At 44.2% G+C, this 14,159-nt stretch overlaps 1 protein-coding gene and 1 long non-coding RNA gene across 4 annotated transcripts in view; one reads left to right on the forward strand and one right to left on the reverse strand.

The window, feature by feature from the left end:
• The window catches only part of LOC102986297 (uncharacterized), a 48,228-nt gene that overhangs the window by 26,654 nt on the left and 7,415 nt on the right, over positions 1–14,159 (forward strand). The window contains exon 2 of the long non-coding RNA XR_448480.4: positions 40–318. This is a non-coding gene — a long non-coding RNA (uncharacterized lncRNA). The remainder of the gene's footprint in view (positions 1–39; positions 319–14,159) is intronic.
• Positions 4,890–5,485, reverse strand: IQCF6 (IQ motif containing F6). 3 transcript variants are annotated; one of them, XM_028479355.1, is made up of 2 exons: positions 5,471–5,485; positions 4,890–5,258 (listed from the first exon to the last, which is right to left on the reverse strand). In XM_028479355.1, exons 1-2 carry the CDS (start codon positions 5,483–5,485, stop codon positions 4,890–4,892), a joined length of 384 nt encoding a protein of 127 aa, XP_028335156.1. The 3 variants fall into 3 exon arrangements, with proteins under 3 accessions (XP_028335156.1, XP_054935793.1, XP_007118615.1); XM_055079818.1 differs by having other exon boundaries at positions 5,414–5,485; XM_007118553.1 differs by lacking the exon at positions 5,471–5,485 and adding an exon at positions 5,368–5,380 and having other exon boundaries at positions 4,890–5,263.

Here is a 14,159-nt window from a genome sequence, read left to right on the forward strand (position 1 = left end):
TGATTCGTTCACCAACATTCTTGTTCCCTCTCCTTTCAGGCATGTTGGAAGATTGTATTTTCCTTCTCCTTGAAGTTAGACACAGTTGCATGGCTGTTGAGCCAATAAAAAGGGAGCAGAAGTGAAATAAGACACTTCCAAGTGGAAAACTACAACGCTGGTGCTCTTCTCTCCAGCCCTTCCTTCCCCTACTTTGAGGAGCGCAATCACAGGAGCTCATATCCACATGGAGGTGGTGTAAGCATGGAGAAGCCTGGAAGACTGAGCAAGCATCCGGAGGGACACCGCATGGAAAATTGCCTGGAGCCCTGCAGATTTGTGAGTGAGAAATACATTTCAGTTAAGCCACTGAGATTTGGAAGTTTGCATCACAGCAGAATCTAGCCTCTTTGGTTATACCTGGCAGCAAGGCGTGTCCTTGTAGCAGGGAAGGTCTGGTAACAGTTCTAGCCAATGAAATATAAGTGGAGGGGGCTGGGTGAGTGAGCCTTCTGGGAAAGGTCTTTAAAAGAAATGAAGTCAGCTGGCAGAAGTGTTTCTCTTTTTGCTCTTCATCTTCTCTCCTGAAATGCAGACATGATGGCTGGAACTCTAAGAGTCATCCTAGAGTAAGAGGACTAGTCCCATCCTAGGAGTGCAGGGTGAAACAGATAAGATGGGACCTCCTGATATTATGCAGCTGCTGTACCTTGGCCTTCCCACTGCTGGGCTTTATTTATGGGAGAAGAAAACAAACTTTTGTTTTGTTTAAGCCACTGGTTTTCAGGTTTCTGTTCCTAAGAGCCCAATACAATTCCCAACTGTTATGGAAGTTATTTAAGTAATTTTCATTCTTCTATTATTTATACTAAAGTTATTTTTTTATGTTTTTATTGTGGAAATGTTCAAACACATCCAAAATGAGACAGAGTAGACATCATTCCAGCTTCAACAATTATCAACTCATAGCCAAACATCTTTCATTGATACCTCCCACTTTCCCCTCCTGGGTCGGGTCTTGTGGGTGGTCCTGCCTGCTCTCCTGGAAACCATTTGTCTTTAGCCCGCCCCCAATAGATAATCCTACTGTGTCCCCCACCCACAGACCTAAATCCACCTTCTGTGATGCCCATGGTCCCTGCCTTGGCCTCAGGTGGTGAGGTCGCCACAGTCTGTGGCTTCTTGTCTCTGTCCTAGGCCTCTTTGGGACTACCAGTCCTTTTGGCTTGTCTTACCTCTCTCATCTTGGGGGTCCAGGGACTCTTGGCTACTTCCCAGCACCATAGGGAGTATACAGGGCTCAGTGAGGGCAGCCCTCAGACCCACTACTTTGGTACCTTCCTTGGCTTTTTTGTTTGTTTTGTTTTGTTTTTTGCCCGTGCCACACGGCTTGCAGGATCTCAGTTGCCTGACCAGGGATTGAACCCGGGCCATGGCAGTGAAAGCCCAGAATCCTAAACACTAGGCCACCAAGGAACTCTCCCTTCCTTGGCTTTTACTACTTTTTGCCACTGAACCATGCAGCCTCCCCCAGATTCCCCTGTGCCTACTGGGGTGACCTGAGGGGAGGGGCTAAGGGCAGGATCTGGCAGCAGGCTGCAGCAGTACCTAAGCCCCCTCACACTCCTCTGTCTCGGGGCAGTGAATGGGCTTTTGTCTCTTCCTGTGTGTCTGGAACTTTCTCTCCCTGCTCTGTGCCCTACCCCCTTTTGCTGTCAGAATCTGTGGTCACCCTCTTTAAGGTCACACTCTATCCTAAGTTCTTTGTTCTGAAGATATGGAAGCCCAGTTTGGGAGTGCCCAGAAAACAAATTTTCTTCTCAACTCAGTCCAGCCCTTCTACATAATAAGCGCTTATTTCCAGACTACTAATTTATGATGGACCTGAACAAACTTGATTTTTAGAAACAAAGCTGAACAAAGACCTCTTGACGCCAGCAACATCCACCCGGCAAAATGGGAGTGGGTGGGGTAGTGGTCAGAACCAGTGTCCTTCGGTAATGTGTGTGAATGTTTGTGAGTGATCCAGCGGTATGTAGGTCTGCCCACTCAAGCTGCCAGACATGCATGGCAGTGGCTGTGGGCATCTCATTTAGGATTTGGCATGTGGGAAAGAGAAAGAAGAGAAGACAAGGCAGGATGGAGACCCTGGAGCGGTGGGATCAGAGCTGAGGTTGGCGATGCATGAGGTAAGGGGCTAGAGAGCGTGGGGTGGGCGTCTTGTGGCAAGGAGACTAGATGTAACCTGGGGACCTTTTCCAGGGCTGAAGGGGACCTGTAGGAGATGAGCCTTCACTTACTGAACTACCTTCTTAGGGACCTAGGAGGCTAGGCCCATCTGCGGGTCAGTTTATTTCTTTGTTGAACAGGCCTGAGTCACATATCTCTTGGGGCCATGATGTCACCTGGGGGAGGAGCATGAATGGGGATACCAAGTCCCCCAGAGTGCTCTTAGGCTCACTTCTGACTCAAAGCTGCAAGCATGCTCCTCCCATCCCCACTTCAGTGTTTCAGTGTATTCTCAGGAAGAGTTCCTTATGCAGCTCAGTTCTCAGTGATGGTGGGGAAGAGAAGAGAGGATCTATGAGGTTCTGAGAGGTCTACCTCTAAGAAGTCCCACCTGTGGCCTCATCCCTGCTAAGGAGAGAATGGCTCCACAGATCTAGGTAACTAGCCACAGACCTTGCTGCTAAAAGAGCTTCTCTCCTGACTCCTGTTCTATGCTTCATTCCTCTGCCTGGGGCTCTCTGATGCCCAACATCCATGGGGTTAGACCATCCCTGGCTTCTCAAGACCCCTGATATTTGAAGGGACTCTTGCAGGTGGTGGTGAAGACTTCGGATGAAACTTGGCTTTCTTGGGCTGCCCCAGAGTCTCCATTGTTCACACCTGTGTGGTCCCTTCTTCCTGGGATCCCCTCTACCTGGGACAAGAGGCCCAGCCTACTTTCCCCCTAACAGCCTCTCCCCATCTCAGGCCCCAGCTCTCAGGAGGGGCTGCATCTTCCTGCTTCCAAAGGTTTTTGACCCAAAGCAGCTCTGCCTCTAGATCCCCATTTTACTTTGCATTCTTAGCTCATCAGAGAGCAGAAAGCCTTGATTACCTTGAGCCCACTGAGTGTTCAGCTTGGAATTCTGCACGACTGTCCCCAGGCGGGACCACACAGGCTGATTGGCGGGCATATAACCCAGGCCTGGAAGGACTTAACTCAGCGGTTTTCAAATTGTGGCTGCACATTGAATTTCAGTGCCCAGGCCACTTCCCAGCCAATTAAAGCAGAATCTCTGGGTGGGCCCAGGCATCAGTATTTTTTGTGTGTGTTTTAGGGGATTCCAATGCCCAATGTAGGTTGTGAATCAGAGAGTTAAATTCTTGCCAGCACAGGTTTTAAACACCTCTCGCTGCAGGGATGGGCACCTAATGGGCTAGTCACACAGAATTCCTGTCATGTTCAGTTTGCAGACCTAACCAGTTTCCTACCACTCACTGCTGCCAGTATGGGAGGAGAGAGCTGTGTCCAAAGCTCCTAAAAGGGGTCCCTTGGAAGAGTGAGGAACCTAGCTGCATCATTGTCACCTGCAGCTACTGGATGTGATGGATATTGAACTGAACCCTGAATCCTCACATCTGTCACAGCGCTTCTAGGGACACCCTGCCCTGAATCTCACACACACACACACACACACACACACACACACACACACACACACACAATGGGCCCTGTCGTGAGGGAAAACCTTACCCAGCTGCAAGGCCCATGAAGACCTCTGACTTCTGTACACATCCCCATCTGGTCCTCCCATCCCTTGCAGGGCCACCCATCGCAAAATTCTAGGGAGGGCCATGGACCTCATACTTCCGGGATGCAGGTTCAGACAAACATCATATCTGACACAGGGTGAGAGTGAGGGATCTTGGGCATGGATGACAAAGCAGAGAATGAGAGATCATGTTCAGAGATGGTTGAGACATAAATGCCAAGAGATAACGAGAGACTCAGCAAAGCAGAGATCCATCAGTACCCACTCGAGGCAGGCCCAGCAGAGGGTGTGGTAGTTTGTGGGAGCGTTGGGGAAGAGAGGGAATCTTGAGGGGAGGCTGGCACAGCTGCTTCTGAGGATGTGGTAGGATTTAGGGGCTGCGTCCCCAAGCTAATGACCTCCAATGGCAGAGGGACAGCCATCCCCCTTTGCCCACTGCTAATCCTCCTCTGCTTGTTTACCCACTCCAATCCCCGGGCTCTCTCTCCCCTCCCCAACCCCATGCGTGGTTCTCCTAGGAAGTGGCCAGCACAGGGGAGGGAAGCCTTGTCTCTCAGCCCCTGGGGAGGGAGGCAGCAGGCACAGCTGCAGCGTCTTAGCTCCTGTGCTGGCCTTCCCCAGGGGCTGGCTTTGGCTGGCCATCCCCCATTGAGGCACAGTGCCTGTCCTGCTGTTGCTCAGCTGGGGTACCCTGTCCTCCTGGCTCCCTGCTAAGCTCTGTGCTGGCCCTGAGAGCCCTCCAATCACAGACCTGTGGAATCCTGGCCTTCCCAGCTGGCTCTGACTGCAGCCAGTCCTACCCTGAATGGAGATGGCTGGGCAGGGGCTGCAGAAAAATAAAGCCCAGTGCCTACCCCAACTTGTGGAGGGAGCTCTGATCAGGCTAGCTGAGGTGTCAGAGACTGACCTGGGCCCTGAGGTTTCTTTTGGGTGCAGGATTGGTCAGGTTTGCATTAGGAGCAAGGGCCTAGTGTGAGTTGCCCTGGCATGGGCATTAAGACAATGCCAGGAAATCTTTTCTTTGGGTGGAAGGCAGGAAGATAAGGGGCTGATCCCTCATCTATGGGTCTGATTTCCAAAGGGCAAGACCATGGTCAGTAAATGTCTTTATTGGAAGAGAGATCCAGTCTCCTTGGCTCTGCCAGCACCCTAGGTCATGAGGATTTCAATGTCGAGCTCCAGCCGGCTGGCTGTGACCTCATAGCGGCCCTGGATCAGGCCTCGGGTTTGGCTGGCATGCCAGCGCCAGTGAGACTGGATGATGCAGGCCGCTTGGTGTGCCTGGAGAAACCGTCTGCGGGCTTGCCACATTCGAACCTGTGCCTGCACCTTCACCACTGCCCACTCCTGGCAGGTGTAGAGTCTTAGTGCTAGGCGCCGTCTTTGCTCCAGCATCTTGGCCTGCATCGACCTCCACCAGCACTGGATGACCCAGGCCCTGAGTGCTGCATGCAGTAACGTCCAGCGTACCATGTTGCCACGCCACCATGACTGAATCTTTATGGCTGCCTTCTCTAACTGATCGGGGGAAGGAAGAACATGGAGATGCTTAGTGGAGTACCCTCCCACTTATAGACCCACCTCTGGTGCTGGGAGGAAAGGGGGCCTGGCCCAGGTAGCCCTGGCCTCTCATTTCTGGGCCCCACCCATCTTGTTTCCAAACCCCTACTCACCTTTAGACACTGCTCATTATCCACTGGGCAGATCCCTTCTATATGGGCCTCACTCACATTTTGTGTGTCCATGGCCCTGGTCTTTAGGGTCCACTCATCTATCAGTTAGGCCACCCTAGTCTTTAGCCCCGCCCTCAACTGTTAGGCACCCCCATCACTAGACTCCGCCCACCTGCACACAAGGCTCCCCTCATCAGGTTCTGTCCATCCACATTTCGCCCACATCTCTTTCTCCTCTCCTTTTGTTTGTATCTCCTTAGGGATTAACCAGTCACCTTATTTATTGCTTCCCATCATTTTGGGGGGCCTGCCGTTATCTCTTGCTTTCAGTTTATTTCTCAGACTTAACTGGTGTCTTAAGTCTTGCTCTTTCTACACCTTCCAGTCACTTATGTCTGTTCCTGCTGGTGGTAGTGAAGAGAGAGATTCATGCAGCTTTCCTTCAAGTAAGGGATTTTACTTAGGACTACTCATCACCAGTGTGGATTTATGGAAGCTTAAGTGTCACAGCCTTTGGGAGGGATCCAAGCAGTGTGTTCATGGGCTAGTATGTTTTTGTTAAATTTGTGAAAGCAAGATATTTTAGCTGCAATTGGAGAGGGCCTCTGTCTCCCCCTCTCTGACCTCCTCTGTCACCCTTTTCTTGTCGGGCGCCATGGAATGGCTGCAGTTTCTTTTGGAACGTGACTAAGGGGAAGCTGAGCTGGGATATACTTAGTTTGGGTTAATGTGATAGATTTATGTGGTTCACAGTCACCCCTGGGAAAATTCTTGCTAGCCATTCTGCTAGCACTGGCTTCCAGGAGTTCTCCTTCCAGTTACGTCATCCATTCACCTGTATCATGGTATGAGGATATTGGGACAGAAGTGCTGCTATGGTGATATGGATACTCCCTACAGTGCCCGGCAGCAGAAGTATATGTACAGGGGAGGAAAAGCAAGATTTGAAAAGTATGGAGACAAAAACTGGTCTGTAGAAAATTCTTCCTTTTATCAGGCGTGTTAAACCGTAAGAGGTAGATTCTGTTCTCATTGATGCCTGATTAAAATTGAAGTTTTGTCTTGTCAGGAATATATTTGATAATGCAGTGACACAGTTATAAACATTCTAAGCTTTTTTTTCTTTTTTTGGTATAAATTTTGTGAAGTAGAATTTATCAGAATTCCAGCGATTATAGGGAACCAACCAGAACCGCTGTGAATGGTGCATATGTTGGCACAAGAAATCACATTTTATGCATCTCGAATGTCAATAATAAACAAGTTTCTGTAGAAAACATATTGTAAAATCATCATATGAAGAAGTAATCAAAGGTTATGCAGCAAAAAATGTAGGAAAAATATTATAGAGGTAGGACACTAGAGTAATATATACATTGTTATGTTTGTGATATTTGCCAACTTTTTTTTTTTTTTTTTTTTTTTTTTGCGGTACGCGGGCCTCTCACTGTTGTGGCGTCTCCCGTTGCGGAGTACAGGCTCCGGACGCACAGGCTCAGCGGCCATGGCTCGCGGGCCCAGCCGCTCCATGGCATGTGGGATCTTCCCGGACCGGGGCACGAACCCGTGTCCCCTGCATCGGCAGGGGGACTCTCAACCACTGTGCCACCAGGGAAGCCCTTGTCAACTTTTTAAAATGTGTAATTTGATGTGATTTCTTTACTTGTCCTAAATATTCACTTGCCTAATTTTAAGTCTGTAATTTTGTATTTTTTTTCTTCAAGTAGGCCTTCCAAATTATATAAGCTTCAGTTCCCACAAAACCTGAGTCTGCCCTGCTGTCCTGTAAGTATGCAGCTGTGTGGCAAGGGCCCATGGGAGCTCACAGAGCTGTGTTTCTAGGATTCAGAGTTAGGACTGGAACTACAGACGCAGGTGATGCAGAGATGCTGTGAGTCCTTTGGGATTTGGGAGGCCATTCTGGCTCTGCCTTTAGCATGCATGGTATTGCTCATTTTTCTGCATGAGGATTTGCTGGGTGCCCACTGCTCGTGGGGCCACGAGCTGTGGCTCCTGTTTATGTGTTTTCGAGCCCTCTTACCATGATTCATACTAGTTGCCATGGCACTATCCATTAGCATGTCTTACAGGTTCTGGCCCTATTGTCAAGCAAGCAACCTCTTTGCATCACATTAAAAGTCCTCAAGAGTGGGCCCTCTTGCTTCCTTTAACATCTGCAATCTGGGTGAGCGGAGTGCTGGTATCAGCCATCTCAAAGGCCTCTATCACTGCATTGAACCTTTGGTCCTGGTGTCAGGTGTCTACTTCCAGCCCAATCTTCTGGATTCTGAAGAAGGGATCACTTAGAAGGGCGCTGTGGTTGTGGCCAGCACTCTGAGGCTCAGTCCATCCAGGCTGGGTTGCCATGGTTAGAACACTAGATCCCACTGTTCCTTGTGGATCTCTCCCCTGCCCCACTCTGGCCTGGCTGTTTGTTGCCAGAATATCCTGGCTTTGTCTCCTTCTTAAAAGTCCCTGGAAAAACCTGCCAGCCCCTTTTATGTTCACGCTTTTGTAGTTATTCACAAAGTGGCAGCATATGGGGCCAAAGGGGAAGATGCATTCCCTGAATCCTACTAAGCATTCACAGATGACACTCCTTGGTCTCTGTTTCCTCACTGCTCCCCTCTCCAGCTTCTGCTTCTCTTTTTCTTGCTTAATTTTTTCCTGATTATAAATATAGTATGTCTGTTTCTAAAATTTCAAAAAATGCAGAGACATATAAGGTGGAAAGGGAATTTCCCTTGAAATTTACCCCCAGAGCTATTCATTCAGACCTTATGCCATGCACAGACTTAATTTTTTATTAAAAATTATTTATTTTTTTATTGAAGTATAGTTGATTTACAATGTTGTGTTAGTTTTTGGTGTATAGCAAATCGATTCAGTTTTATCCATATATATATTCTTTCTAGATTCTTTTCCATTATAGTTTATATAATTTATTTTTAATTCATACATTTCAAAATAAATTTTGCTTGGCAATCAGTGTTTTCTGCGTTACATTATTACTGTTCCCAGCTTGGAGGGTATCCTGGACAGTTAGCTATGCATTTATGGACACAGAACATCCATGTACCTAAAGAAATAGAAAACTGTGTATGTTTCTGTGTATCTTGTTAAATTAATTGAGGTAAAAATCATATAATATAAAATTAACCATTTTAACTATTTTAAAGTGTACAATTCGGTTGCTTTTAGTGCATTCACAATGTTGTACTACCATCACTACTATCTAAGTCCAGTTTCTAATTCCATCTAATTTTAATTCTAATTTCATCATTCCCAAAAGAAACCCTGTACCCATTAAGTAGCCACTTGCCATTTTCTTTCCCTTGCCCCACACCCTGGCAGCCACTAGTCTGCTTTTAGTCTCTATGGATTTGCCTATCCTGGACATTTCGTATGAATAGAATCATATATTATATGGCCTTTTGTGTCTGGCTTCTTTCACTTAGCATGTTTTCAAGGTTCATCCATGCTGTAGAATGTATCAGTAACTCCATTCTTTTTTATGGCTAAATAATATTCCATTGTGTAGATACATTTTGTTTATATATTTGTAAATTGACAGATATTTGAATTGTTTTCACTCTTTGGTGATTGTGAATAGTACTGTTGTGAGCATTTGTGTACAGGTATTTGTTTGAACACGTTTTCAATTCTTTTAGGTATATACCTAGGAGTGGAATTGCTGGGTCACCTGGTAATTCTCTGTTTAACTTTTGAGGAACCATCAAACTGTTTTCCACAGCAACTATACCATTTTACATTCGTTCCAATCTCTACATCTCCACTTGTTGTTTTCCATTTATTTTTTATTATAGCCATGCTAGTGTGAAGTGGTGTTTCATTGTGGTTCTGATTTGCATTTCTCTAAGACTGATGATGTTGAGCATCTTTTCATGTGCTTCTTGGGCATTTATATATGTTTCTTTGGAGAAATGTCTATTCAAACCATTTTCCACTTTTTAATTGGCTTATTTTTTAATTGGTTTACTTGTCTTTTTTGTTGTTGAATTTTGAGTCTTTTATATATTCTGGACACTATATCCTTACCAGATATATGATTTGAAAATATTTTCTCCCATTCTTCTGGTTGTCTTTTCACTTTCTTTGTAATGTTTTTTTGATGCCCAAAAGTTTTAAATTTTGATGAATTCCAATTTATCTGTTTTTCTTTTGTTGCTGTGCTTTGGTGTCATAGCTAAGAATCCATTGCCAAATCCACGGTTATAAAGATTTACCCCTGTGTTTTTTATTCTAAGGGTTTTTTAGTTTTATCTCTTACACTTAGGACTTCAGTCGATTATGCGTTAATATTTGTATATGTTGTGAGGTAACTAAGAGTTCACCTTCATTCTTTTGCATGGGCTTTTGCAGTTGTCCCAGCACCATTTGTTGAAGAGATTATTCTTTCCCTTGTCTTGGTACCCTTGTTGAAATCAATTGAACATAGATCTATAGGTTTACTTCTGGTCTCTCAGTTCTAATCCATTGATTTATATATCTATCCTCCAGCTTTATCTTTTTCAAGACTCTTTTATTCTGGGACCCTTGCAATTCCATATGAATGTCAAGATTAGCTTGTCCATTTCTGAAAAAAATGGGGGAGGCAGTGGGAATTTTAATAGGGTTGCATTGAATCTGTAGGTCAACTGGGGGATTATTAAGTCTTCTAACCCATGAACACAAAATATCTTTCCCTATATTTAGGTCTCCTTTAATTTATTTCAACAGTGTTTTATAGTTTTAAGTGTCCAAGTCTTGCACCTGCTTGGTTAATTTTTTCCCTAAGTAATTCTTTTTGATGCTATTATAGAATTGTTTTCTTAATTTCATTTTTAAAATCTCCATTGCTGTTGTATAGAATTACAAATGATTTTTTTTAAATATTTATTTATTTATTTTGGCTGCACCAGGTCTTAGTTGCGGCATGCGGGATCTTTGTTGTGGCACGCGGGATCTTTTAGTTGCAGCATGTGGACTTCTTAGTTGCGGCATGCATGCGGGATCTAGTTTCCCGACCAGGGATTGAACCCGGGCCGCATGCATTGGGAGCGCGGAGTCTTAGCCACTGGACCACCAGGGAAGTCCCTAATTTTTTTTTTTAATGAAGAATTTTATTAAATGTTTTTCTTTTTGCAACTGTAGAGAGGATTACATGGTTTTCCTCTTATATCTGTTAATATTGTTAATTACATCAATAGATTTTTTTTTTTTTTTACTGTGGAAATTTCCTCACAGTGGTGGGCCTTGGCCATATTTAAGACTTCCTGGCACCTGAGCCCCTTCCCTGTGTTTGGGGACTACCCTTCTTATCTCTCTTGGTGGGAGAAAGCTTGCTTCTAATTATAGAGCTGTAAATGCCAATTTCTTGCTTTCCCAGCTTCCCTGGCTGCTGGACAGACATGTGACAGGTTTGGCCAGTCAAATGTACCCACTAGGGATTTTCAGCTTGCAGCTTGGGATCCAGAAAACCAAGAGAGCATCCTTTGTGCCCATGGTGGAATCTTCATCAGGCTGGTTCTAGGGTGAGGTGTTTTCTGTGGTTCTGGATATGTAGCTTTTCTTTGCTCTGTCTGTTTCTGAGCCTACTCTTCAGGTTTCCTGAAAATCTGGTGAGCTAATAAGTATTGTTTCAGTACTTTAATTTTCTGCTTAAATGAATATGAAACTGTGTGTTGTTTGTAGTTAAGGACAGTGATTGGGCTGCCTTGGTGGCACAGTGGCTAAGAGTCCACCTGCCAATGCAGGGGACACGGATTCAAGCCCTGGTCTGGGAGGATCCCACATTCTGCCGAGCAGCTAAGCCCGTGTGCCACATCTGCTGAGCCTGCCCTCTGGAGCCCGCAAGCCATAACTACTGAAGCCCTCGTGCCTAGAGCCTGTGCTCCGCAACAAGAGAAGCCACCGCAATGAGAAGCCCACGCACTGTGGCAAAGCGTGGCCCCTGCTCGTGGCAACTAGAGGGGGCTTGCGCGCAGCAGCGAAGACCCCAATGCAGCCAAAAATAAATAAATAAAATAAATAAATTTTTTAAAAAAGAACAATGATCAATACACTTGCATTCATGAGATAAATTCTACTCATTTAAGTATTATTTGAAATCATCACTGGATTCAGTTTTTTAATATTTGCAATGTGGGTTCACCAGTCAGATTGGCCTATAGTTTTCTCTTCCTGTGCTGACCTAATCTGATTTTGATGTCAAGTGGATACTAACTTTTGGGAGTATTTCTGAAAAAAAAAATTCCCAGAGCAGAATTGCTGGATCAAGGGGTCTGTGCATTTTTTGTTTTGATGGATTTTGTTAAATTGTTACTCAAAGAGAAGTTTTGCCAGTTTACATTCTAACCAACAACATATAATAGTTTCTCTTCACCCTTACCAACCTGGAGGACCTGTCATCACCCATCAACTTTTTCTTTTTTATGTGTGAATTGAGCATCTTTGCATATGTTCAGAATCTACCAGTCCCCTCCCCACCCCACCCCCGCTGTTTCTTTTTCTATGAACTGTCTCTTCATGTCCTTTGCCGGGTGATTGGTTTTTCTTCGTATTTGGGCGAAGTCCTGGCTTAACCTTTTGTCCTACAGTGACATGCTGGTCTGGAACTTAAGTTCACTTCCTTCTGATGTTGATGTTAATGGCTGCTGAAACTGGAAAAGACCGTCACAAAGCCCTGACGTTTGGAGGGAAGTTGGCATTCTTGTTTCTGCCTCCTAATTCAATACACTTTCCAGTTGTATCCAGCAATTATGCAAAGGTTTTATTGGCTTTAAAATGTCTATATTTCCTAATGACAAACAGCTATTCTACAAACAAATCAGAAGGTGTTGCATTTTAATATTTTTAACAAATAGATCCAAAACCAATACAATTTGGTGAGGGGCGGGGAGGATAAGTAAGTGACAAGTAGGTGAAGAAATTATATTTCCTAAGTTTTAAGTATTAAAACTATAAGAATTTTTATGAGTGAACTACTTTCCTTTTTGCATCCAAATCACATGAAGAAGAAAACATTTCAAAACAGGTATTTTAAAAGCATTTTCCAAGGCGTTGTATTTTGGCTGATGAGGTGCTCCCTCTAGAGGGAAGAAAAATATCAGCACCAGAGTTTCTGTTGGTTCCACTAAAATACTGTTATAACTAAAAAATGAATTCAGCAAGGTAGCAGGATACAAAATTGAAGACAAAAATCAGTTGCTAACAATGAACAATCCTAAAGGAAAATTATCCCCCCAAATGTATTTACAATAGCATCAAAAACAATAAAATACTTAGGAACAAACTTAACCAAGAAAGTGAAAGACTTGTACAATGAAAACTACAAAACATTGTTGAAAATAATTAAAGAAAACATAAAAATATAGAAATATATGCCATGTTAATGGATTGAAAGACTTAACATTGTAAAGATGTCAATACTATCCAAAGTAATCTATAGATTTAGTGCAGTCCCTATCAAAATCCTAATGACGTTTTTTGCGGAAATAGAAATTTCCTAAAATTCATATGGAATCTCTAGAAACTCTGAATAGCCAAAACAATCTTGAAAAAGAAGAATAAAGCTGAAGGACTCACACTTCATAATTTCAAAACTTACTGCAATGTTACAGTAATCAAAACAGTGTGGTACTGGCATAAAGACAGACATAGAGACCAATGGAATAGAAAAGAGAGCCCAGACATGGGCTCTGTTCAAGTTATTTTTTACAAGGATGCCAAAACCATTCAGTGGGGGAAAGGACAGTGTTTTCAACAATTGGTATGGGGAAAACTGGATATGTACATGCATAAGTATGAAATTGGACCCATATCCAACACCATATAAAAAATAAATTCAAAGTGGATCAAAGACCTAAAACTCTTAGAGGAAAACATAGGGCAAAAATTGTACAGCATTGGATTTCACAATGATTTCTTGGATATGACATCAAAGGCACAGGGAACAAAAGAAAAAATAGACAAATTGGACTACATGAAATTTAAACGTTTTTATGCATCAAAAGACAATGTTGGGCTTCCCTGGTGGCGCAGTGGTTGAGAGTCCGCCTGCCGATGCAGGGGACACGGGTTCGTGCCCCGGTCCGGGAAGATCCCACATGCCACGGAGCGGCTAGTCCTGTGAGCCATGGCCACTGAGCCTGCGCATCCGGAGCCTGTGCTCTGCAACAGGAGAGGCCACAACAGTGAGAGGCCCGCGTACCGCAAAAAAAAAAAAAGAAAAAGCTCCGCATTACTGATCATTAGGGAAATGCAAATCAAAACTACAATAAGATACCACCTCACACCCATTAGGTTGGATACTATTTTTTTTTTAAACCCAGAAAATAACAAGTGTTGATGAGAATATGGAGAAATTGGAACCCTTGTACACTGTTGCTGGGAAAGTAAGAGGATATAGCTGCTGTGGAAAACAGCATGGTGGTTCCTCAAAAATTAAAGATAGAATTATTATATGGCAATTCCATTCCAGGTATATACTCAAAATAATTGAAAGCAGAGTCGTGAAGAATATTTGTACACCTATTTTTATTTTAAACACACATTATTTTATTTTAAATTATTTTATTATTTTATATTATTTTATTGATCTTTGCTATCATTTCCTTCATTTCTTTTTCATTTATTTCTTTTTTTTTATTTTTTATTTTTTTTGTGTTATGCGGGCCTCTCACTGTTGGGCCCTCTCCCGTTGCGGGGCCCAGGCTCCGGACCGGCAGGCTCAGCGGCCCGTGGT

This window comes from Physeter macrocephalus, chromosome 18 (genome assembly GCF_002837175.3).
Source record: "Physeter macrocephalus isolate SW-GA chromosome 18, ASM283717v5, whole genome shotgun sequence".
Taxonomy (NCBI): Eukaryota; Metazoa; Chordata; class Mammalia; order Artiodactyla; family Physeteridae; genus Physeter; species Physeter macrocephalus.